At 40.8% G+C, this 27,015-nt stretch overlaps 3 protein-coding genes across 3 annotated transcripts; 2 read left to right on the top strand and 1 right to left on the bottom strand.

Moving 5' to 3' along the window:
- The first annotated feature begins 578 nt into the window (after positions 1–578).
- Positions 579–10,238, top strand: LOC102231969 (XK-related protein 6-like). The gene is made up of 4 exons (XM_005810200.2): positions 579–1,193; positions 3,759–3,955; positions 4,436–4,853; positions 5,238–10,238. Exons 1-4 carry the CDS (start codon positions 604–606, stop codon positions 5,740–5,742), a joined length of 1,710 nt encoding a protein of 569 aa, XP_005810257.1. The 5' UTR covers positions 579–603; the 3' UTR covers positions 5,743–10,238.
- A 2,448-nt stretch (positions 10,239–12,686) lies between these two features.
- On the bottom strand, positions 12,687–18,772 carry enpp4 (ectonucleotide pyrophosphatase/phosphodiesterase 4). Its single transcript, XM_014472974.2, has 8 exons — positions 18,635–18,772; positions 17,129–17,363; positions 16,691–16,978; positions 16,497–16,601; positions 15,685–15,883; positions 15,430–15,603; positions 14,601–14,870; positions 12,687–14,514 (listed from the first exon to the last, which is right to left on the bottom strand). Exons 2-8 carry the CDS (start codon positions 17,360–17,362, stop codon positions 14,417–14,419), a joined length of 1,368 nt encoding a protein of 455 aa, XP_014328460.1. The 5' UTR covers position 17,363; positions 18,635–18,772; the 3' UTR covers positions 12,687–14,416.
- Positions 18,773–22,011: 3,239 nt separating this feature from the next.
- On the top strand, positions 22,012–25,651 carry LOC102229179 (chloride intracellular channel protein 5-like). Its single transcript, XM_023329605.1, has 6 exons — positions 22,012–22,272; positions 23,563–23,672; positions 24,104–24,229; positions 24,300–24,406; positions 24,752–24,933; positions 25,010–25,651. The coding sequence occupies exons 1-6, from the start codon at positions 22,216–22,218 to the stop codon at positions 25,172–25,174; spliced, it is 747 nt and encodes a 248-aa protein (XP_023185373.1). The 5' UTR covers positions 22,012–22,215; the 3' UTR covers positions 25,175–25,651.
- Positions 25,652–27,015: the final 1,364 nt, after the last annotated feature.

A 27,015-nucleotide genomic window follows, 5' to 3' on the forward strand; every position in this document is an offset into this window, starting at 1 on the left:
AGGGGGCGGAGTGAGAGTGTGTGAGTGAAGGAAAGTGAACAGTAGGGGGGAAACCGGAGCTGCAGAGGGGCTGGAGCTGCGGAAAGCAGAGGAGCGGACAGTGGAGGCAGCCGATACCGGGAACCTGCAGGCTGAACGGGGGCGGCGTGAGAAGCAGGACTCGGTTCCGGGTTATTGGACGAAACAAAAGTAGGGTGTCCGGTGGGCTGTCACGCACACACGTCGCCTTCATCCACGCGCGCGCGTCTTAAGAACAGCGGGAGATGCATTACGTCATAACCTCCCATCGCCCTGGATGACCGCGCACGCAGGAGGAGATGATGCGGGGCTGCTGGAGTAGAAGAGAACCAGATTCCGCACGCGAACGCCCGGGGGCGGTGTCCCGCGCGGGGAAGCGAGAAACAGGGGAGCCGCCCTCGCGCGGCCGCCGGCTCTGATGGCTCCTCGCGCCCCCGGCGAGAAAGAGACACAGCAGTCGCCGCGGCGCGAGAGGGAAGAGGACAGGAGGTACCTGGGAAGTGACGTGGTGTCCGCGCCCCGCGAGCAGTCACCACGGTGCGGTTGTCGTGCGTTTCACAGGAGGGCAGGAGCGGTAAGGGGAACATGGCCGCGAAGTCGGACGGCGGCAAAGCCGATGTCGGCTGCGGCGGCGGCAGCGGCTTCGCCCAGCTGTACGACGTTGACGCCGAGGAGCCGCTGGACTCCGCCGCGATCCACATCTGCCAGTGCTGCCGCTCCTCCGCCTGCTACTGGGGCTGCCGCTCAGCCTGCCTGGGCTCCCTGCTCGGCGGGGGCCAGCCGGTCGGAGGGGTCGGCGTCCGGGAGACCCACTGCCCTCCCCGGGAGCAGCTGTGGCTGGACTGCCTCTGGATCATCCTCGCCCTGCTCGTCTTCTTCTGGGATGTTGGCACGGACCTGTGCCTGGCGGCGGACTACTACCACAGGCAGAACTACCTCTGGTTCGGCCTGACGCTCTTCTTCGTGCTGGTGCCGTCCGTGCTGGTCCAGATTCTGAGTTTCCGCTGGTTCGTGCAGGACTACACCGGCGGGGGGCTCGGAGAGGTGGAGGGGCTTACTAAAAGGGGGACGGTGGTTCAGGGCTGCCTGTATCCCGGAAAGGACCGCCTGCAGCTGGCCATCATCTGGCTGTGGCAGGCCACCATACACATCCTCCAGCTGGGGCAGGTGTGGAGGTGAGAACACACCTGAGCCTCTTCTCACCTCTCGTTGGTACAAGAAGGGAAACTGACAGACAGGGACAGGAAACATTTAGAGGAACAGAACCTGATTGGAGTCATGATAAAGTTAAATGAAATGGTTTAGTTTACTACAAATGAAGTTTTAAAACTGACGCTCTCCATGGTGCTGAATCCATTTCCAGTATATCAATGCCTTGCAACGTCATTGTTTCTGTTAACTTGGGTGGGGGAAACATCTAGGTACTAAAGGAAGGTGGTATCTAAAGAAAACACTTGAAAATGGCCCTAGAGTGGTTCAATCTAAGCATATGTATGTGTTAGAAAGGTCCAGTCAAAGTTCAAACTTAAATCCAATTGAGAATTTGTAGGAAACCGATGTTCACATGCACTTTCCATCTAACCTGACTCAGCTTTTGATACGTAATTAATCTGATTGCCATGAAAATGCATCAAAGCCTGTAGTCGTATTGACAAAATATGGGAAAAATGTCAGGCAGTGTCCAGCAGCTGCGCACCAAAGAGGTCAGAACTCTTTGTTTCCGTCCGTATGCTTATGCGTTCATGTGTGTCAGCGTGTGTGACGAGTGGAAAAACGGTGTCACGGCTCTTCCCCACGAGTGTCAGCGTGCATGGAGAGTACAAAGAGGAAAAGCATCTGCGCTTCTGGCAACTCTCCTCTCTCGCATGCTCACTATTTATCTCCCTCTCCTCCCCATCTGACACACGCACACACAGTAGGACATGCTTAGGTGTTAATTGAGGTGCTAACAACACTGTCAGGGGAACAACGTGGAAGACACACAGACATGTCTCTCTCTGTTGCAAAGTAGTAGCGGCGTATAAATTCCTCTAATGGTGCCCAGCAGCAGAAAAAAGGTCGAGTTTCTGTGTGTGTGTACGTCCAGCTTCTTCTCTGCTTTGAGTTGTAGGGTTAAACCATCACACAAACTGCAGAATGGAAGGAAGAAAGGAAGGGAGTGGAATGGCCTGATTGAGACAGATTGCTTTAGAGATGGAGAGGAGAGTGAGAATGGGGGGGAGGGTAAAGAAACAGAGATCAAGAGGAGGAAGGGAGAAGAAGAGTGGTGGGGGTAGGGTGGAGGATCTACTCCGATCATTTAGAAGCACATCCTCTCATGTCAGAGCTAATCGAATTCGCCTGCCAGTCAGTATTCACCTGAGAATTACAGAGAAGACTTCCTGTTTTCCCTCATATCCTTGTTATTTAGTCAAGGACATAAAGTCGCAGTTGGAAGTTCACTCTTTCGCCCATCTGACCATAAAACACCAATAATTAATGTATGAAAACGTCTGAGCAGAACTGGATCCATGGGTCACATTAGAGTGAAAACGATCAGTGTTGCTCTAAGTTGCTTCAAAGCTCTTGTAAGTTTGTGTGTGTTGTTGGGAGTGTGGATGCTGCATTATTTATGTCATATAAAGCTTCTACTGTGTATTTCCAACCGCAGAGAGATACTAGCCGTATTTACAATAACATGTATAATGCAGAAATGCGCTACAGTACTATGCCTGGGTGATATGGCTTAAAAATAAAACCTGACCTTTTTTTAAACTAGATCCAATTTTCGATTTTAATCGATTTTTTTCCCCAACTTCTTTTCTGAAAAAGAAGCTACAAATGACAGGAAATAATTTCAAAAAGTGGCCTTTATTTCAATCATTCCTTCCACAACACAGCACTAGGAATGTAAGCATAAAATTAGCAAAATAAAAACACAATTTTACCAGAAGAACATCTTAAAATTAATAGGAAAAGGTATAATTGAGAATTAAACTTCAATAGAGTTATCAAGATCTGCACCATGTGATTCTTTCGTCAAAATGTTGCATATATTTTTGCTCAGTCATTTCAGAGCCCTGCTGCTGATGTGTTAAAAGATTCAGTATTTTCTAATTTGTAAATCCGATACCAAAATATAACTTCACATTTTCCTTTTTTTGTGTTGGAGTTTTCATAAAATTACAGCTTCATTCTTCTTATACAGCGACTTTATTCTCGTATTATTCTTGTAATATTATGACTTTAATATTTGTGGAGTTGACCTGAAGGGTAAATAGAAGTTGCTTGTCAAACAAGATGGCGGCTTTGGGCGCGCTGACTTCACTCTGAACTATGGAAACCCAAGAAGGTAACTGGTGGCGGGAAAAAAAATCCCAATTTCCCAAAAGTTACATCTTCAAAAACCAAGAATTCGATTAACTGATCAAGTCGATATATCGCCCAGTCCTATTTGGGTTGCACTTGTGACTAATACCGACCAGAAGTCAAGTCAGCATGTATTGACCAGCAGATTTAAATTTATACTGAAGCCATTTCTTTTCCTGTCACTCCACTATTTGTAGTAGCTCACTCAATCTTGAGTCATCTGTTGATTAGATTCCCGATTAGTCAATTGTTTTGTCTAGAAAGATGTCAGAAAATAGTGAAGCTGCTCACCCTGATCGTCCACAGATGCTACAATCCTGGCTGTAATTCATGCGACCGGCCCCTACCCTCTCCTCCCAGTAGATCTGACTGGTTTCCGATGTCTCCCGCAGGTACATCCGAACCCTGTACCTGGGGGTGATGTCACGGCGGCAAAAGGAGCACCAGCGGCGGTGGTACTGGGCTATGATGTTCGAGTACGCCGATGTCAACATGCTGCGCTTGCTGGAGACGTTCCTGGAGTCTGCGCCGCAGCTGGTGCTGCAGCTCTGCATCATGATCCAGGAGAACCGAGCCGAGACCCTGCAGTGTAGGTGGAGCGCCGGCGACCAAACAAACCGTGGCATTAACTGCGTGTTTTGTTGACAACAAAGCGCTTGTTAGCCAACAGCTGCACAGGCAGTAATTAGCAATTTGCACACATTCCGCGCAGTAATGTGTGGCTGCAGATGGTGCTGGAGTGTTTGTTCAGGTATTCTGGTGAGGAAAGTGCCATCTTCCCTCCTCTTCCTTAATCATCCAGGATGTGTATCATCCAGGCGGCCACCCACTGGGATTATTCATCCCTATCACTCTTTGGGGTGTTTTTTTTATTTTTTATGCTTTTCACTTTAATGCAAATACGTGACTATCACACAGGGGGGCGGATGAACACGTCGTCTGGAACAATCAAAATAACTTCATCTCGTCGTGTCACATCTCTTAAATAATATGTCCAACGGTATTAACGCCTCCTGAAACTCCGAGGATGTGCTTGTCTCTGTTCCATAACCCTCCTCTGTCTCTTCAGGCATATCCTCCCTTGCCTCCCTCCTCTCCCTGGCCTGGGTTCTGGCCTCCTACCACAAGCTGCTGCGCGACTCCCGGGACGACCAGCGCAGCATGAGCTACCGCGGCGCACTGCTCCACCTCTGCTGGCGCCTCTTCACCATCTCCTCCCGCGTCCTCTCGCTCGCGCTCTTCGCCTCCCTTTTCCACATCTACTTCGGCATCTTTGTGGTGTTGCACTGGTGCGCCATGGCCTTCTGGGTGGTGCACGGTGGCACCGACTTCTGCATGTCGAAGTGGGAGGAGGTGCTCTTCAACATGGTGGTTGGCATTGTCTACATCTTCTGTTGGTTTAACGTGAAAGAGGGACGGACGCGGTACCGGATGATTACGTACTACACTGTGGTTTTGGCCGAGAATACCATCCTGACGGGCCTGTGGTGAGCTATGGATGAAATCTTCACTGCTTATATAAAATCATGAAGGGTTTTGGTTACACCATGTACTGGATATTATATCCTGTTCAACTTTCTTTAACCTCGATTGAAGCAGCCGCAGCAACTGCCACTGGAAGTACTACTACAGCTGCCACTTACATGATTTGAGCTTTCTATCTCGCTAAATCCGTCAAATCAAATTTAACAGCATTATCTTTCTTAATATAGAAATCTAAAAATATTAGACATTTGGTGCGTGTTGAGATTCGAGCCTTGGTGGTTTGAAGGCCATAAGCAGCGGCTCAGCTTGCTCATGCCTTGGGCCGGCTTTGAGTGTAAGCTTAGTATTTAGATGCAGTTTAAACCCGCGACTCTTCTCTGCTGCAGGTACGCCTATCGAGATCCGGCGCTCACCGACTCGTACGCCGTCCCTGCCCTCTGCAGCGTCTACCTGACGTTCGCCGGGGGCGTCCTCGTCATGTTCCTGTACTACGGCTTCCTGCACCCGGCCACCGCCCACCTCCAGCCGAGCCCCGCCTCCTCCTGCTGCGCCCAGCTGCTCTGGGGTCTGCCGCTTCCACCGTCGGCCCCGCCCACTGCCCCGCCCACCCCGGCACACATGGCCAAGTCGCAGACGGAAGAGGACGTGGCCGAGTCGTGCCTTCCTGTCTTCCAGGTGAGGTCCGCCCCCCTGATCTCCAAGCCCGAAGGCCCGCTGATAAAAATCGACATGCCCAGGAAGCGCTACCCGGCCTGGGACGCTCACTACGTAGACAGGCGCCTGCGAAGGACTATAAACATCCTGCAGTACATAACGCCAGCTGCCGTGGGCATCCGCTACCGCGACGGGCCGCTACTGTACGAACTACTGCAGTACGAGTCTTCGCTCTGACACACACACAGGTACACCTGAGCACATACAGCACTAGAAAATCTACATGTGGATGTTCAAACTTGGAGAAGATAAAGGAAAAAAAAGTCATGAGCAAAAGGTCTCACTTGATATAAGCACATGCACACTGAAGCAATCTCACTTTTAAGCACACACACACTCGCACACACTTCTTGTAAGTCCCGTGGCCATCACTCAGCAAGCTGCTTCAGTCCATCTCCTTCTTTCTCACTTCACTTTTTATGAACCTCCCTTCCATTCTCTGCTATGGAGACGAAAAAAAAATTAAAAAGAGAAACAAGCACATTTCTACAGCAGTGCCCTACCGTGTCATTTATGTTGCGATCAACACGCATTGAGTGACACAAAAGAGAGAAACAATTGTCACTTAGAAAAAATAAATGGGATCGTCAATATGTGGTTAGTCTAGTCAAAGGGTTGTGTAAATATTTTCTTTGTACAGAGCAGATATTTTTAATGTAATGTCACTTTGTGGCTGGACAAAGAGCTTAAAGAGCGATGAAGGTTACCAGGGAAGTGCAAAAGAGACAGAAAACAGTATTAAAATCACAAACTTGCAAACAAATGTCTCATCTTACGTCTTAGCTATTCAGCATCTATCAGATCATCAAGAGTCGGAACAACAAAAATATAATATAAGCTTAGTTTGGTTCAGAATTACCAGTCATGGTTTTCCTGAATACATTCAAACAATGGCACCATACCAATATAATTTAGAGAAAAACATATTAAAAACTAGTTTATTTGTTTTAGTTTTTCGTTCGGTATAAATGGGATTACATGTCCGTTCTTACACCCATAGCTGTTCGCAGCCTTTGTAGAAACTACACCCGCTTTTCTGACTAGCTAGTCAGAGATTTTTGCAAAATTGAGAAACTACAATTAAAATATTCATTAATAATTCAACAAATTGATATAAAACAACAAAAATAATAAAATTTTAATTTCAAAAAGAATCTTCACTTTAACTAAGACCTGCTTTATTCCTGTCAGGAGCATGAGAAATCTGTTCTTTTGCCTTCACCACTGTCTTCATTAGCTTTGTTGTGCTAATTTAAGATATATTTTCAGAATACAGCAGATAAACCTAAATATTTTTGGACTAAACAATACTGTTTGTTCATTATGTGAAGAAATACAGTCATTATAAACACATCAGATCCACTATATGTAATGCTAGTCACAGACGTCCCTGCCGTTTGCTTAGTCAACAGAGAAATAGATATGAGGCAGCATAATATGCTGTACATGTGTTACCTAACCGTTTTCCACTTTTCCTTACAAAGGTTGTGGGAGGCTTTAATACTTTACTCAGACTGTCAAAAAGTGCTAACACTCAGTAAATCAGTTCATGTCAGTGTTGGACCACAGCAAAAAATCCCAGATCTGGAAATTACAACAGAGGGCAAGTACACGACTAATTATTTCTGATCCGTGCGTAGCGTTTCTGTGTGATGTCTTATTCACGCCAGCCGTTCCTACGCTAACAGAAGCTGATATGAAACAGTTGTGGACCTGAGTCGTCACGACCCCCCTGGATGACTTGTCTTCTCGTGCATCATGTCCAGCATCAACTCCTCCAAAAGCCACCCACGGCTGAGCTGTGATGTGTGGCTCATTATTTATTTATTTTTGGTTTGTTTATCCCTGGTATACAAGCTGTTACATTGGCAGGCGACAGCAAATGGTGCCGATGCATCAATCACGGCCCTGTCTGCAGGAATGGTGGAGAAATGACATGCCGTCGGAGGGGGAGGTCACACTCGCACCATGGGGTATAGAGTAAAAAAAACATGTTTTCGCCATGCACTTGCATATCAGCAGGTGAAACACAAATATGTGCTTATTTTTTTCATTTGGATTCCCACTATAAATTAAAAGAAATATAACATTTTGAGTTAAAAAGTTGGTATTTAGCTATATTTTTTAGCTTTAATCTGAATTGTCCTAAAACTGTTCATATGTAAAATTGTTCCCCTGTATGTAGATTTGAAAAAAAAGCATGCTATTAGTTGTTACTTAATTAAATATCCACATAGCCCGGCTAAATATTAGGAAATGTGTCAAGATATTTGGTAATGAGAGAACTAGGACTCAAATTAATGAAAAATTAGCTTAGCAGAGCACGGTTAGCCAGGGCCTGGCTGACTGATATCAAATATGTTCATGTTTTTTTGGACACATGCTAAAGAATAATTGGACATTTCCACCAAAAAATTGGGTTCAAAAATTAGCATTAGTCTGTATCTGACTAAGCTGAATAATTAGCCTTGTTTTCAAATATGTCCACATATGTTGTGAGGCAAATATTTGGTCTCAAGCTAAAGTAGAAAAATTATTTAACTGCTCCTGTATGTGAACATTAGAACACAATGCAGGAATGACAATCTTCTGGTTTATTTGTATTTATTTTTCTTGGGTATGATGGAAAGGTTGCCTTCACTGACTGTACAAAATATTCATGTACAGTCTATAGTTGCCTGTGATTTACACCAAATATTTCAGACCAGTATCACAAATGAGACAGAAGGATGAACCTTATGTAACTGTCTCCATCCCAAGATTTAGATTTATTCTAGTTACCATGAAATTAGCATTTTTAGAAATACAGTATGCATTTATTCATGGCAAAGCGAAAAAAAACACGCTGAACTATTGATTTAGGCTTGGATAATGCAACTTTAATTATTTTTCCCTGGTGCTAGCCTGATTAACAAAACAGACGAATAATTTTCTACAATCTGGCGAAGAGATTCAGTCTATCCAGATGTGCAACAGAAGCAGCTTTGTTGCTGTTCATATGGTGCAAATGCTCTCAAGCTACAGAGTCAATTGGCTGCTAATCCCTTTTCATATGGTGCAAACATGAAACACACTTGTACTTACGGTGCAATAAGGGCAGATTGTCTCCTGGAATTAAATGGTGCAACTTGAGTACTGCCTTCAGTTCTCGGCCAAGGCTGTGCCAAAGGCTCCTTCTAAGTGAACAACTGCTCTTCCTGTCTTGCAGAAGCTATGCAAGTCTCCAAAGCAAGGAGATGTGCTTAGTGTACACACACACACAATCACAGTTGCATAAACACGGGGTTTTCCTCTGCAGCAAGGAGATATGAACACAGCCACATCGTGAAAAGTAGGGTAACAACATGGGATGTACCTTAGTGCTCAAACACACACACACACCCACACACACACCTACAATGTTGAATACTTCTTCACCCCTTTATAATTTGGGAACAATATTCTTATGGTGCTAATGAGTAAACCAGAAAGATTTTTGTATAGTTGTGCTTGCAGTCGAGAATTTAGCCAAATATGTTGTTTTGCATTCTGACTGAAATGTGTAATTCTAAGGAGTATATGTGAAAACTGCAGCACCTTGCGTATGTGATTAAAACAAAAAGCTACAATGCCTTATCCGCTCCTTTGATGATATCTGGCTCATGGCGGGGTGGTGCTCCTTTCTGGTACACTCTGATGTGGTTGTGGAAAACAGCACACTGTGTCCGCACTGCAAACCGACTACGTGCCATTTTCAGAACACGGTCAGCCATTTTCCTGTCAGTTTCACAAACCGTGCTTGTGAATTTCTTGCATGTATGTTGTAGATTTGAGGACCCGACTGCACACGCAACGCGTTAACTAAGAGACTATGAAATCATTTTGAGCTCCTGAGCCTCCGACCCATTGGCTTATCCTACATCATGCCCCTCCAGCCAATCAGATTTCAGGTCTAACAGCAGCCAAATCAGGTGTAAAACAACCAAATAGTACAGTTTCTTTTATACATGGAAGCCTTCGTTGGAACTCGACTGCATTTCATTTAAAAAATCATCTATACTGAGACTGCAGTCAAGTTTCAATGCTACAAGTGAAACATTTTGTTCTTCATCTACAAAAACCACAGCCTTAGCTAGACCCACTTTGTAAGATATTTGAATCCAGCCAGTGCTTTGTCACTTCTTGTATGGCTATTCATCGACAGCTATGCAAAGTTACAAAAAGCAGGATGGCTCTGGGCTTAGAGAACCTTTAAGAAAACACCACATCACTGTTGTTTCAGTGTTACTTTACCTTTATTTTTTTACCTCCGATGAATGACAGCATTTAATATATTACAGTGTTTTTCCCTAAATCAGTAAAAACCAAGAATAACTATTGTTTTAACAGTAAAAGTGAAAATAGGTGTCAGGTTCTCCTCAAAGTTTCACTTACTGCTTCTACATTTTGAGTTTCTCAAGTAAATAAAGCCATGATGTAATAAGTCATGAGTTGAAGCCCATCTGATATGGTATTTACCTGTTTTTGACAGAGTGAGATATATAAATCTTATAATTGAGTAAGGGAGCACAAGGTTTCCCCCAGAAAACTTGATAATCCCGGGGGTTTGGGCACTAGGGCGGTCATTCATCCAGCGGCCCGTCGTGTTTTTGAGTTAAAAAATGTTTAAAGTCGACAGGAATTTTGAAAATATCTTTTGATAATTATGTGTTATTGAAATATTGGAAGATTAACCCCTGAACACCAACTATAAAGTCTTAAAAAATGCAAACATTTTAAAAAGACTTAAATAAATAAGCAATGCTTACACTGGTGGGGTCCAAGTAAAGCCTGGTGGCCCGCCAGGCTTATAATACACTGGGGGAAACCCTGGAGCATTAGCCATAATGATGCATCCCCAAGCTTTGAATCTGTTTCCATAGCAATTTTATGAATATTTTTGTTTGTTTGTTTGTTTTTGTTCTTTTTTTGTCAAGATTGATTTGTTGGGAGGGGGAAAACTGCAATGTAGCTTTTAAACGGTGAGAGATGAACGCTGCCTCCCGACTGAGGAATGTCTGTCATATTATGAAAATTTAACCATAAAGCATTTCTTCTTTTGGTTAAACACAGAAAATGTTCTGCTATCAGGGTCTATGATTTTTGTTTTGTCTTAATTTCTGCAGCCAAAGTTTTTATGTTTGATCCGTAGCTGTGAAGGTGTCATTATTCGTTATGGATTTGCAGACCTCAAAGCCAGAGGCTAAGCTGACCTGAGTCCAGCAGACACTGAAACCTTTTACTTTTTTACACAAACTCTCAGAATCAATCACAGTGTGAAAAAGATTTCAGATGTTTGACTCAGGTTTGGTACTACCAACACAGAGCAGGGTCAAACTAAATGTTCACTTGGATGTATCTATAAAAGCATAAGCTTTTAAGTTTGTCAGGGTCATGCTTTTTTAATGTTATAGAAATTTGATGTGCAAAAGTAGCATTTATTTTCTCGTGGTTGGCATTTGGATTGTAAATAACTACTTCTAGCTCTCCTCGGTTGTATCAATGTTCCATTAGTTTGCGTAAATGGTTCTTTCAAGTCTAACTGATGGTAAATGTTCTTAAAGAATATACAGAATGTAAGGTCAAAGTAGGAAAAAAAATACAGTTCAACAAGTGGTTTCGTAGGAACCTGTGCCATCTGTGTTGTCTCTAGTATAAGCACACACTGATATTAGAAATGTAGGTGAATAAAAGTTATGGCCAGACAGCCACAGCCATGGTTTGAATGCAAGTTTTCCAAGACAAGGGAAAAATTTGTTTGGAGTATTAGCATAAAATCATTAGCATGTGTAAAAACAGGTTAACTAAATAACCAAATCATGGCTGAACGTTGTGAAATATGTCCACATATTTGTGGGAAGAGTATCTTAACTCAAGCTAATAAACAATTAAACCCTGAGTAAACATTTGGTGCAAACATTAGCTTAACATACAAATGTTAGCTTCTCTCTGTACAGGATGTTTCAATATAACTTGGCTGAATGTTATGAAATATGTCCACATATATTTGATATCAAAAATGTGCACATAATTGGAGAGGGGAATAGTTAGACTCAAGCTAATAAACAATTTGATACTTAAACAAAAATCACTTTGAAACTTTAGCTTAGCACAAAACTGCTAGCTTGATTCCAAATAGCAACATAGCCTGTTAGCAAATTTGCTAAGAAAGTTTGACTTAAGCTAATAAACAATTATACATTGGAGCAAAAATTATTGTTTGACACATTAGCTTAATATAAAACCATCAGAATGTCTTCAGATTAATTATTAAACCCATTTGAATGTAATAATCAACAGTTAGGCACTGGAAAAATTAGCTAAGCATTTACTTAGCCGCCTGATTCAGCTAAATAAATGGCTGAATGATACCAAATATGTGGACATATTTGAGATTATTTTTAACTGCTAATACATAGTTCAACACTTTGAAAATATTAATGTAAGAATGGGCTGTCTGGCCTCTTCTGAATTCAGTGTAAAAAAGATGGCTACCGTCATCGAATGTGTTCAAACTGCTCCTGCGTCAGCACATCAGAACACCATTCAGGAATATTCTAATTTATTTCTCTTTTCCTTTTCTTTGGTAGGTTGGAAGGGTTGCATCCATAGACTGTATAGTTTATGGTTGCCTTTAATTTACACCAAATATTTCTGACCAATCACAAATGAGACGGAGAGAGGACAGATTATGGCGTCTCTGGTTTTAGTCCCTTTGTTCTGTGTCCACTATGGTGTTGCGGCATTCTGGGGAAGAGTTGAAAAATATTTTTTTGATGGCTCCAGGAGGCCAACGTTAGAAAATGTGTTATTTTTGTTACAATACCTCCTGAAAATAAAAGTCTATTTATCTGTGAAGAGACAAAGATTTACAGTAATACAGATGACTACATAGAGATGATTTTAAACGAGATAAAAGATATGTACAGCTGATTTGAACACAATACAGAGATCTATTGTTAGTATTGAATTTGATTTTATATATTTGCCATTTTATTACGTTGTGATGTTGTGACTGCAATGGAGAAAAAAAATACAAAGGGATATAAATTAATTTTTCCAAACGTGTGTTGCACTTTTTTCACTGAACACAACACAAGGATTCTAGTAATAAATCACATTTATTTTTAAAAAAATCTCTTTACAGGCCAGTATAATACCAAAATATTTTCCTTTCTAAAAGCAGTAACAAATATTGTGCAAAGGTGAAGCTCTGTAATGACATTTAAGATTGTCATAAAGTCACTTTTGAAAGATAATAAATCAAATATGAATATTTGGAATTTTTATGGTAAAAATTTATTATTGACAGCCCTGGCAAATATGTACAAAAAGTCAGAAAATAAATAAACATTTTATCTGTTGCCTAATCTCACACTGAATTCTTGAAAAAAGAAAAAAACCTTCAGTAAAAACAGAATAAATTTGACTGAAACGCTGGTGTAAAATTACCAAATGAAACTCTTAAAACTGTCTATAAAATAAATTTAACTGAAGCACTTTTATAATCTTTTTTTAAAATAATCCTCTTTTACTTCTTGTATCTCTGGGAAATAATATTGAAGTTTTGTAGTGGCCCATTTCTCTTTTCCTCTCTTCAAAATAGTAAAGACAAGAAAACATGTCAATCAACTATTGGAGAAAATAAATACGCCTGCCCATATTTAGTCAAAATGATAAGGTTTAAAATATTGAGTAAAGTATTTTAATGTTTTGTACTTATCTTTTCCAGGGCTGTCAATAATTAAGGAGAGGGATTTAAAAATAAATTTAACAAAACATCCTGAAAATGACCAAAACATGAACTCATTTATGCATTTATTCTGTTGTTTCAGTAACCAGATATTCTCTTACACATGCATTGATGAAGAAAGACCCACGAAAATATTATATATGATATTATGTATACAACTACACATATAATTGAGGATCCATGCAAGTCGTACAGCATGAAATAAAGGTGTGAGATATTCAATATTCAGTATATTGGTTTCTGGAACATAATCCAAAATCAGGAATGCACAAGAGAATACTCATCTTCTATTTCTTACACTTTCAAAGACTTATTCATCCGTATGTTATACAATTTTGAAATTATATTAATAAAACTGAGCAGAGTGATTGCTTACTTTCTCTGTAGGGTTTCCAGTAGATATGTTTGGTCTGAAAATAAGAATATCAACACGTTTATTTGAGCTTTCAGCAGCAACGATTCACGGTTTTTGATCCCTGCAAAACAGTCCACTGCCCCTTTTTAAGGGAACCAGACCTCATCAAGTTTTAACCAAAAATTCAGAAAGGAAGTCAATGACAAAATCTCCTTTGGTATTACTTTTATGACTAACTTGCAAAGAAGCCCACCCCGATGCAAATTTGCTTTCAGCAAGGAAGACCATTAGTAGTTGTACATATCTTAACTTCTAGTGCAATTGCTTTTAAAATAAAATAAAAAAAACAAATGAAAAAATATATTTTTTTAACTGACAAGCTTTAAGGGTGATAAATAAGCATAAGCCACTGGCTCCCTCTGCTGGCAAAAAATAGAACCCACATGCCCAAATCAATGGTGCTCACATTAAAAGTAACCTGAAAACCTTTCTTTGTACGTCCATGAGTAAAATGATAAATGTCAATGAAGTACATCTGGGTCTATCTTTTATCACATTATCAAAATCAAACAAACAGTATCCACTGTAACAGCAGTTTTTACACCACTTCATACCAAGTGAAGCAAACCTGAGGGATTTCTCCTTGTATGTGATGAAGTGAAAACATGGGAGGAGAAAACAAAACAAGGTGCATTAAGAGAAGCACAAGCAGATCACTCAGCGGTTTATGGGATCAAAGGTTCGTCATCGTCACAAAGAAAGTCCAACCTCTGGAAGGGCCTGGGGTCTGAGTTGCGACGAGCGCCCATGCACCTGAAAAGAACTGCACAGAAACAAGTCCGGTTAGCTTTTTGTCATACTTAATCTGTGCCAAAAATCCTTCCAGGATCCAAGATTGTTCAGACTTACCAGTGATGATAGTGAGCAGCAGCAAGACGCCCACCACCAGACCGATCACCAAAGCCATGTCCCAGCAGGTCTCGCCAGCCAGCAGACACCGAGCCCTGGTCAAAGAGCCGTTGTTGGGCTGCGGCGGTACCGACAGCAGCCGGCACATGAGCGGGTACACATCCACGCTCTGTAAACTCTTCAACCGGAGACCTTGATGGAAGCCGGGACCCGTCGCTGCCAGGAAGGGGTGCATGCTTGGCAGCGAGTTGTCGTACCCATGATCACCCACTGCGGGAGGGGAGTACCAATCACATCTGGGTAAGTTAACATCCAGTCCTCACTGGCCGAAGACTGGAATCCTAATGTTAGCTTGATTTATCCATTACTAAAGCAGTTTGGATACGTGTTATGGAGCTTTGTCCCGTTTCAACACATAAATGGCCTCCATCTAGGAATTAGTTTCTTCAGTAACACTTTATTTGACTGGGTGCGCATAAGACCAACATTACATTGTCATAAACATGACATAACACCTGCCATGAACATGAAGGACTCTTCATGAATGTCTACGACTGTTGTTATGAAGTGTCATTTGGTAAATAATGACACTTTTAGTCCAAAGTTGACTCTTTTACTTGATTTTTAATGTAACTTGTGTCATTATTTATTGAAAGACACTGCATGACAACATTCATGAAGAGTCCATCATGTTCATGGCAGGAGTTATGTCAGTCTTATGCACATACCCTTAAATAAAGTGTTGTCGTTTCTTCTAACTATGTGGAACGCACCAGCATGCTTGTTGACAGTTGCTACAGTGTTTCTAGCTTTGAAAGCCATCACTTACATCTTGGTAGCTTTTTTCCCCGCTTCACTATGGTCCAGCCTTCGTCAGCGATTAGTAAGATTGGTTGGATGCGTACATTGTTCCGATAGTGAAGCCTATCCGGGATGGATTTCTTCATGTACGCCGTCATGTGAGGATGGCACTTACTCAGCAAGCTGAAGACGCTCTCTGAGTCTGTGAGAGAAAACAGACAGAGGGAGGCTGTAAAAGAGTGAGAGGACTGAACCTCACACTACGTCATGTCAGCCTGGTTACCATTTTTGGGGATGAGAGCGGCGACCGGCGTCAGGTCCACCAGAGTGTAGTTGTCAGGGTGGAGGCAGTCGTCCAACCGTATGAGGCGATCAGCTGAGCACTGCACCATGCCGTGGTCGCTGGTCACTATGAGGTTGATGCGACCCCAGAGGCCGCTCTTCTTCAGCTCAGACATCAGCAGGCCGATGTTGTCATCAACCTGGTGGAAGAAAGTTCCGGATTAGCTAAAGAACATTATTATTTCCCCTAAGATTTTTAGCATATACTTACATCATTGGCATAAACGTCATTCGTTTGGAGGCTTCCAATGATTTAGTTTACATAATTATGTAAACAAACTCAAATATATACATACAACCCCACTAATACGTGGATAAATGTTCTTTGGCACAAGAACACAAGCTTTTGGCATAAATCTGAGTGAACATTTTACCTCTGGAAAGAGTTCACTTTAAAATGATTGAGACTCATGTTCCAAGACTAAATTTGCTCTCTGTTTTGTTGGAACACCTCAATGTGACCAAGTTCCCACCATCCAACCCAAACTATCAGTTTCAGGTCGAAAGAGACTGACGAAGATATTGAGAAAATCTGGATTTTTGGAGAAAGGGTTTATGATCAGTCTAGACAAATATTGAACAGTTATTAAGTTTTGCAACCAATGATACTAGTGTATTTGATAAAGTAATTATGTTTGAGTCTGTATGCATGATTTTTAAAGAGTGTAGGTTAGCTTCTGATTGGATTTAAGATTCTGATGAAACAGTAACACTGCAGGTGCCAAATACTAAAGCTTGAGGAAATGACTCCACCTCCTTTAGTGCTTTAGTCATTGCTGTGGTGTTTTCAGGACCGAACGCATGACCTGACCGGTCCGGCTCCTCCCAGTAAAGAGTCGCGAACATCGCTCCTGGCTCCTGATGAAAGAGGAAGAACGTAGAAATGTCACACAACTGCAACTGACCCCTCGTGACTTTTCAGTTATACATTAAGGAAACAGTCTTACCTTCCCGTCTCCTAATATCCAGCCTGTCACATTCCCCAGGCGCTGCTGGAACGTCACTGCTGGGTTGTACGGGAAGAAGTGCGTAGGCGTGCGGTTGGTCACGTCGGAGCCGGGCCACATGGCGGACGCCGTCTTGTAGCCAGAGTCCTTCGCCGTGAGCCACAGTGGCTGAGCCGCGCTCCACCACATGGGGTCACTGTCATTCCGGAGGGTGAAGTGCTTGTGGTTGATTGGGTCGTACATGCTACTGGCCAGGATCCCGTGAGACTCTGCATACAGCCCGGTCACCTGGAGAGGTAATTTATTCTTACTTTGACACCAAAGATGCTCATATTGTCAGATTTTGTTACATTACAATTGAACAATTACAAAGATGGTATAAAAATTGTGAAAAAGTACTTTGGATACCTTTCTGTATACTTTCTGAAACTTGCTTACCAGGCTGTAGTGGTTGGGAAATGTTTTGGTGATGAAGACGTTGGTGAGTTGGTCCACCAGGACCCCCTGGCTGTACAGGAGCTTCAGATTAGGCATGGGGAACCTGTCCAGGTAGTCGGCCCGGAAGCCGTCAAACGACACCAGCAGCAGTGGCAGAGTCTGCTGGGTTGTGCCATTTTCAGCGGCCAAAGCACTGACGCCCCACAGGAAGGCCAACAGTATTCTGGGAAACATCCTGAAAGCGAAAAGACAAAAGAAATGGTGAAAAATGTAGGTAGTGGTGTAATAATTTCACATCCACATCACAAGCTAAACTGAAACGCAACCCAAAGATGTCCGAGATAAAACAAAACGCCACTTCCTCTTGCTACAATAGACAGACCCATTTGACAGCAACATGTTTTATTTCTCAAGCAGCCAGGATCACTTAAATTGGTGCAAATTTGAAGAAAATTGGATTAAGTGAAAGAACAGTAATGATCCAACTGAAGAGCAGCCAGAAAGCACCACTTCCTCACACCACTCACATTTGATTTAATCGAATCACTTTACTGCCAAACTGCTTTTGATACTGTAATCTAACATTTTAGGTTTAAAACAACACACCTGCGTGAATCACCAACTATATTTGATGGGTGGATAAATTAACACTTTCACAAAGCAAAATTAGCTTCTAAAATCTACAGAACTTTGAACAACAGTCTGCTACCCAGTAGTGAGTATGGTGGAGGATTGGTGATGCTGTGGGATTTTTGAAGCAAACTTCTGGTATGAGCTAAACAGACAGACTTTCTGCATAATTTGAAGCTTTCCTTAAGGCACGGTCCAAAATGCAATCCAAAAATTGCAGGACACCGACACCTGAGGGCTTTGTGTTGGTGCTGACCAACACAAAGTCCAGAAACACACCATTATCATGGTGACAAATGGCGGTGTGGGGGATTGCTTTTCTCCAGCATGGACTGAGAATCTGACCCGAGTTGATGGGAAGATGGGAGGAAGTAAAGCCAGAGAAAAACTGGAAAGTAATGAGCCACACCTTGCATAAACATATCCCTAAACATTCAGCTAGAGCTATGTAGTTCAGAACAAAACATTTATTTGCTGGAATGGCCCAATCAAAGTCCAAACTTGCTACCATTGGAAATTTCGTGGCAAATCTTGAAAATTGACACATTTAATCTCCATTGAAGAGCTGGAGCTCCTCTGCAAGTATTGCTTTGCTGCCATGTGATACTTTTGCAAGGCACTTTAGAAATGGACAGGAAACGTGAATAACCTCAACCAGGAAGTCGCTGCTCAAACTGAACTACACCAAAACGCGACACGTTGTAGTCAGCATTCTGAAGGAATTGGTGAAATACCATTCCAATTAAAACAAAGCCACAATAACATACTAAACACAGTTTTACTTTGACTACAAGCTGCACTTCAACCAACAGCTTTAAAGCTGATTAACGTGTTTACTTTGTCGCTCAACAATTACAGTCAATAATGTTATTCTACCTGTTTTTAGGCTTGCAGATATTCCCCCTCCAGACTGTTAGTAGCCTTGAATAACCTCGACACGGACTATTTTCGCACTGACATCCTCACTAGACCTCAAACAACACAAATACTGACAGGCTGACTGACCCAAAGCTGGCGCTACTTTTACAAGTTTCCGGTCTAAACTTTCTAAATAAAATCTCCTTGGGTAGCCCGCGTGTTGCAGAAAAGCAACTCCGACATTTTCTCTTTAAACTAAAACTAAAGCGGCTCTAACTGTAGAAAATTGGCACAAAGCTGTACACATCCTAATAATATCACACATTTATAGGTTTTTAAAACATATTGGTTTTATTTTGTAGACGGAAGAGACTTGACTTGAAGAAAATTGACAGTTTCGCAACCAAACAGAGTAGTTTTTCTACGTAGTATGGAAATAAAAATAATAATTAACAAAGCTAAATTTGCACAATTTACTAATGTTTTCTTTTTACTACTTTTACATTCATTATGTTTCTGCTTAGGAAAGCATCCTCTCAGCATGATGCTGCAATCACAATGTTTTATCAAGGGGATAGTGTGGTTAGAAAGATGTGGACTCAAGGGGTTTTTTTCCAGAGCTCCTTCAACCACCAGCAGCTGTCTTGTTAGCTTTTCCCACATGAGTTACAGATCTCTGCAGCTCTTCCAGAGTTACCTATGGCTTCTTGGTCGCTACAGAAACCATAATGGCGGGTCACAAAATGCTACATATTTGGGATCTCTGTAGATTGACTGTCCTACAACCAGCCAGAGCAAAGCTATCCGAACCAATCAAATGGTACCTATGAAATGGTCAGTGAGGCAACTTATGCAGAACCTTCAGAAGTAGAGCACACCTACCAGATTCGATCAAATGGTACATATGAAGAGGCCCATGTGGCAACTAATGAAGAGCTTTCAGAAGTAGAGTCGTCCTACCAGAATCAGTCTTCAGGTATCTATGAAATGCTCAATGAAGAACCCACAGATCAGACTCCAGAGTACGAGAACACCAGAGCTGCTGAAGATGGAGCATCGACTCCAAAGTCTCCGTCCCCAGATCAGCCTCCTGTAGAGGAGAGGCGAGGCAGTTCATCTTCAGTTTCATCCTCCTCATCCTCATCGCACGCCGAGACTAAAGACAAAGAGGAGATGCAGGATCACGAAACGGGTGAGATGGAAGAAGAGGAAGAAAAACAGAGCGAGGATGAGGAAATAGAAGCAAAGGAAGAGAAGGAGGTGGTGGGAAAGGAAAGCATCCCCAACGCAAACTGGGATGTGGGTCTCCAGAGATGGAAGTGGAGAGGAAGCAGTCATGAGACAGAGCTTCTTCATCTTCTTCTTCATCGTCATCGGCCTCTGAGAAGAAGGAGCCCGTGAATGAGGAAGATGCACCAAAAAACTGCCTTTTTGCAAGGGTAAGAAAGAAATGTTGGTTGTATACACAGACACAAATCTATAGGTTACTCAAACAATCAATCTGTTCTAGAGTTTTTAGAAGAAAAACATTAAGCAGCAGATTTACAAGGTCATAACTGCAAATTCCTCATATCTCTGTGTGCAAATACTCATTGAATGTGATAAGTCTAAACCTGCCTAGACGTCACATATGATTGGACCCTTTATTCATCGCGCCATCATGCAAAGTCATTGCTGTGTTTGTGTTGCGGGAAGGAGGGCGGCATTACTCTGTTTCTAAATATAAGTTAAGTTGAGCTGACAAGAATGTTCAGACTCAGAGGTCAAAGGGTTCCAGGGCGGTTCCTCCCACTCGGCCTTGGGAATACGAGTTATCTTTCCATCCAGTAACAACTGCATTGTACATACAGAGTCAATTATTACATAATCCGCAAATTCCACTCTAAAGTCCAGCTGCAGTGGAAAAGTGTTATACTTTGACATGAATTAAGGCAAGATAGCTGAGAGGATATTGTGGTTGAACCAATGTCAGCTGTAGGAAGCATTAAAAGATCTTTCTCACACGTCTAATCTTGAACTGCTATACCTTTAGAGATGGCTAGATTAGATTAGCTGTGAGCACAGATAGGTAATCTCTGGTTGGATAAACAACACTTAATTAGTTGACAGATATAATTATTTAAAGATTATCTGATATCAACAAGTAATAACTTTATAAGCTATGTTGATCAAACTGGAGTTTTATCCCAATAATTAATGACTAGCTAACAATTTAGCACTAGCTAAAGACTCAGCATTAGCACTTAGCACAAACACGTCGCTGTTGAGAATTTAAATGCATATTAAGTAAGCTACATGTTGGTAAATTTCTCTATTTAAAGGTTTAATAGAACAGGTTTAAATGAGATGCTTCCAGACCATTTATACTTTTTGGATGATTTTTAATTCGCCTTACACTTTTTTGTTTTCGGTTGAAACAGACCGCACCTGGGCATTTCAGCAAGATAATTTTTTGTAGCGGGTGAGGTTGTTGGACTTTGTGCAAAATATATATATATATTCCGCACTAAAGGATTATAATGTTTCATGCTGCCATCTATACTATCAGAGCCTTGATTAATTATTAAAGTCAATTTTCTGTTAGTGTTACTGATAATTCTATCCAAAAACACAATCTCATGATAAACTGTGATAAAGATGGTAAATAACCTAAACTTGATTATTATTTTTAGGGACAGCTGCAGAAACTGGGTTGTTAATAGCTTATAGCAACATATTCAAGTTGTTGTTTTGAATCCGAAATCCAATTTAAATATCTTTAAGCTATTTCAGAATTTAATTTTTTTTTTATTTACTTCTGACGTTTTCACTTTCTAATAAACTAGTGTGATTACAAATTCATCGCCCACAGTTCTTCAAAATAAGAGAGATTCCTAGTTGTGTAATTGAAAAATCTGACATTATCAGCTTTTCTTTGGTCACGCAAAAACTTTCTTTCTTCCAATGAAAACATTTAATCTTACTAAAGTTAAAATAATTCAAAACAGTCTCGTTATGTTTTTCTGGGGATTCTGTTTATTCTGAAAACAACTGGTTGCACCAGATGTATGATTTTATTTTCCAAAACCATGATGATACAACAAAATATATGGCTGTAAACTGAGCTGGACTTGGATGCTTCAGTTGAAATGTTTCTGTTTCACCAAGCTGCTAGTTAACGCCAAATAAGCCCCAGACAGCATATGATTCTTAGAAGGTGACTCTCAGTGATTCAGAGTCACACAGTTATGACTCATAGCTGCAGAACCGGGAAAAGTGGATCCCTCTTTCCTCTTCACGTCTCTCCTCAGGCTTGTTTGCCAACATGGGGTTATTTTTGCCTGACAGTGTCACGCCTTGCAGCTGAATCCCAGGGTACGAACTGCACCCCTACACACTGACCCGTCCCACCACACACTCTCTCTGCCCTTCTCACACTCCCTGGCATTCGTCCCCAGCTGATCCTCTCACAGAGCTGCCATGGGACAGAGCGGACAGCGCCGAATGGCCCTGGATTAGAGTGCTGAAAATTGATACTGCGAACGATTGCACAGGGGGAAAAAGAAGTAAATATTTTTTAACTGTGATATCCAAACAAGAAAAGCGGGTTTTTCTTGACCATGACGGATACTGTAACCGAGGAAGAGAAGGATCCTGATATTGAATTATTTGTTAAGGTGGGCACTTTCTGTATAATATTTTTTTTCTGTACACAAAAATGAAAAGAAAACACCAAGAAATAGTTACATTTTTGTGTATTAAAAATAAGTTTATAGCAACTAAAACAAGCGATCAGTTTAGTCCAGCTCCTTTAAGAGCGTACATGCCATGCTGCTGTTGTTGGTGGGTGCTGATTTTCCATGTGTTAACCTGACACCGACCTGCATTCGTGTATTGACAATCTCCTTCTTTCTCTGCCCCACTGAATTATTACTGGACTCCTTTCAGCATCGAGAGTAAAACCTTTGAATAGCTTCAAAATATGACCCGATTAATGTCAGGATGATTTAACTTTCTGTCTGTTGCACAGAAAGCTTCTTTGTTTGTAAGTACAGATGATAAATGTGGAGGCGTTTTCAACATCAGCCCTGTTGTGGAATGTGTCTTTAAATATTCAAATATAGCTAAATATTTACTCAATCACGTATTTATCTGAAACTCTTGACTTGCCTTCAGCAACTCTTTGTTGATTGCTTTAAATGTTTTGCGTAATAAAGTTGATTTTACACAAACAGATGTGTAACTGTTTTAAATAGTCTATTATTTTTGCTAATCTGTTTAAAATGGAAGTTATATAAGCTAGATCTCTGCTTCATTACACAAAAATAAACAATATTTAAGCATAACAGAAGAAAACTTGGGGCATTTTCTTGGGCTTACACACGTATAATGATAGGACAAAAACTGATTTCAGTGGCTAAAGTGCTTAGCATGCTGCTAGCGTGTTAAAACCAGAGGTTCAAATGAGCAGTGAGGCGGTTAATGGAAGCTGTGTGGATTATTCATGCTGGACCTTGTATCTCATTACATTACAGTGTCCAGTTGCAGACACACAAACAATCCCAGCACATGTGAACTGAAGACACCTTTTACAAAATTTCCAATTTACAAACAGATTATTGTTGAATGTGCACCATGACAGAAATTTCCAGTCAGGGCTTTGTTACGTCAGAGGAATCCAGACACTGCACCGATCTTGAATTAATTGGGCTAGATTTGAGGATTTTGAAGGGTGTCTCAAAATATTTGGTAATAAATAACGTCATAATAATACAAAATATCTCAGTGGTCCAATATGTGTTCTGCTGTGTAATCTGAGATTTATAAACTAATCTTAGCCTTTAAGAATCTCTTTAGTAACCCACATAAGAAAAATATTCAGTTTCAAATGTTGTTCTTCTGTTGTTTTTCATTAACGTGTGTGTGTGCGTGTGTGTGTGGGCGTGTGTTTGTGTGTGTGTTTGCAGGCTGGGAGTGACGGGGAGAGCATCGGAAACTGCCCTTTCTCCCAACGTCTCTTCATGATCCTTTGGCTGAAGGGAGTAGTCTTTAACGTCACTACCGTCGATTTAAAAAGGTGAACGTGTCGGTTTCTACAGCGTATGATGGAGTTAATCATCAGAAAACCATTTGCTAACATCTGGAGCTGCCATGCGAAGCTCATGCACATCTGGAGATCTGAGAGGCGAATCGGTGACATGATTTCCTGCAATGAATTGCCAGTCACTTCAGGGACTTTGACTCAAGACTCTTAATGAGTCATTAAATGTTAGAAAATAGGCTTAAATGTCCTGTGTTGCTTTCTTTGCTGTAAAATTGATTAAATTAATTGCATCACAAATGTCTGTGGTTTTATTTGGAATTGCGTAAATTAGACCAACCCAAATAAACTCATAATCGGGAAGTGGAAAGAAGATTGAATTTATTTTCTTTTGCAAATAAAAATCTGAAAGTGTGATGTGCATTTTTGTCAAATGTCTTGTCTAAATTGTTTGTTTTTTTTATCAGGAAACCAGCTGATCTTCACAACCTCGCCCCAGGAACACATCCGCCATTCCTTACCTTTGAGGGAAACGTTCTCACAGATGTCAACAAGATAGAAGAGTACCTGGAGGAGATCCTGGGTCCACCCAAGTAGGCATCACAAACTTAAACATTAAATGGGAACAAACAGCGTCCTGACTGCTAAACATCTGCTGTTCAGGTATCCCAGGCTTGCAACAAAGAACCGTGAATCCAATGTTGCAGGAAATGACATCTTTGCCAGGTTCTCAGCTTACGTCAAAAATACAAGACCGGAGAAAAATCGCTGTGAGTACACCAGTTATGTTGAACCTAACAATGGTCATTAAGAATATGTAAAATCTTGACAGGAGTCCAAAAACACCCCTCTTGAAGTTCAAGGTTTTCAAAAAAACTAAGAACTTTCAAGAACATTTTTCACCTGGATTGTGACAAATAGTGACAGAAATGTAAAAAGTAAAAAAAAGCACACTCTTAAACAAAAAGTAGTTTGTTGACGTCCCGTATAATGACTCGGAGAGACAATTATTAATTATTCAGATAAATAATAAAACAATTTTCTGTCATACTGAACCTGGAAAAAAGTTTGGAAATCGTCTTACATTGTGTTACCGTTTGCTTTATGTGTTTAAGCTTTGGAGAAGAGTCTGAACAAAGCCTTGGCGAAACTGGACGAGTATTTAATGAGGCCGATTCCTGATGAGGTTCAATCTGGACGGCACAGTGGTGAAGGCCCGTCCAGCCGCAAATATCTAGACGGCGATGAACTGACACTTGCTGACTGCAACCTTCTACCCAAGCTCCATGTTGTTAAGGTAAACTGCCTTCTTCATTTATCTCCATTCCCATCATCTCCAAATCCTTCTTGCTTTAGTTATTTGTTTTTGACAGGTGGTTGCAAAGAAATACAGAAACTATGACGTCCCTTCTGAATTCAAAGGGGTGTGGCGTTACCTTGACAACGCCTACAAGCGAGACGAGTTCACTAACACATGTGCAGCAGATGTGGAGATCGAGCTAGCCTACCAGGCCGTGGCCAAGAGGCTAGAAAAATGAAGCAACAGCTAATAACTTCCAGTTATAAAGAAAATTACATCTGCTCCTTACATGTGATTTAACATTTTCATTGCTTATTTGTAAGTATATCTCACACTAGTAGTTTATCTCAGTCAAAATATGTATTAAAACAAGAACAAAAGAACTTAGCATATTCACAACAGATGAAGCCAATGATACTAGCATCTAGGTAACATCTAAATGTTAATGAAAATGATAACATAGCATTGGAAGCTAATGAATATTTATTAACAATACATGGATTTGTAGGGATTTTTCTTCAAAAATAAAGAATATGTGAACAATTATTTTCAAACAGCATACAGAACAGAAGCTAACGTTATTAGCTATCTTGCTAATGCTAGCATGACATTAGCATTTAAGCTGAGTGGATAGCCAAGAATAAATATTATTTTTAAGCAATTTTCAAAAATCCTCCAGATATTTTATTGCATTAATTTATTATTATTTAATTTCCCTTTGGGATCAATAAAGTATTTTTGAACTTGAATTTGAAATATTTGCTAAATGCCAGAATAATTATATATAATATACTTTTTTAAACGTTCACAAACACTTGACTAGTGGCTAGTGAGGGCCTGGTGCGCCTCACAAAATACATGGTATCATAAGAAAAGAACATTATGTGGATTATTTTCAGCAGAAATATGTGTGGACTGTTCACTTTTTTGGTGATCCAAAGCAAAGGTAAATGTGGCAAAGTGCTAAATATTTTAGAAATCTTTTATCAAAATTAAAATGAGCGTAAGCTTTTTTTCCCCAATAACATTTGATAAGAAGTTTAGTAGTCACTTTAGGAAACAAGATCAGTGAAAACGACATTATCTCCATGCAGAACCTGACAGCTTTCAATAACTTATTAGCAGGCTTGCTTCCTTTATTGTGTGATAATGTAGAAAAATTTTTTTAAGTATGTTTAAGCCAAAGTAGTGAAAAAATGGTAGCTTTGCTAACCTATTGCATGTCCTTTATCCTGTTTTCCATTTAGTTAGAACCACTCACTACAGTTACAGCTCTTGCTGAAACCCTTATCTCAAAATGTCAGACGGACTTTCATCATTATCTATCACCATTTTGAAGCAACAACCACACTGTTAATGTATTAAGAAGAAGAAGAAGAAGAAGAAGAAGATTATAAAATGAATGAAGCTTTTGAATATACTCTGTCTTGTCATTTAAATAGATTTAGGATTTAGAGCGCAGTGTTGGTAGTGATGTATTCTGATCTCAAGTGCCTTAGTGGGAAACAAGCTCACCTCTACTGTACCTTCAGCTTTTTATATCTGTACAGTACATTTTGTGTGTTTCTAATTTATTCAGAATGATTTTCCATATTGGATTTATCATAATCTATACAGCTGTGTGATGACTAAATAAACTATGAGGTATAGCTTAAGGTTTTGAAATAAAGATTATAAATATAAATCATGAGCTTCTTCTGTGTTCACATTCTTTCTAATGATTAGAATTGTGAACCTGCTGTGTTTACTGTTGTTCTTATTTGGGTAATAAAACGATTTTCTCAGACTGGGCATGAGATTTGATTTTATTATTATTATTATTATTATTGTGTTGTGTAGATAATAAGTGAGAGAGGGATTATTATTTATTTATTTCAGGGGAATTGCTGAGTCATAAGTTCTGTAAACCATGATGAGAAATAATAAAGACCGGTGCCGTAAAATGTGACAGCATTGTTTATTGTCTAACAACCAGCAGTACCGGCAGATGGCCAGCAGGTGGCAGTAAACACAAAGTATTTGTCTTTCGCTGCAGAAACTCTATTAGGGATCGTCTTGCATTTGTATATCAAAAAAGAA

This window comes from Xiphophorus maculatus, chromosome 24 (genome assembly GCF_002775205.1).
Source record: "Xiphophorus maculatus strain JP 163 A chromosome 24, X_maculatus-5.0-male, whole genome shotgun sequence".
NCBI lineage: Eukaryota > Metazoa > Chordata > Actinopteri > Cyprinodontiformes > Poeciliidae > Xiphophorus > Xiphophorus maculatus.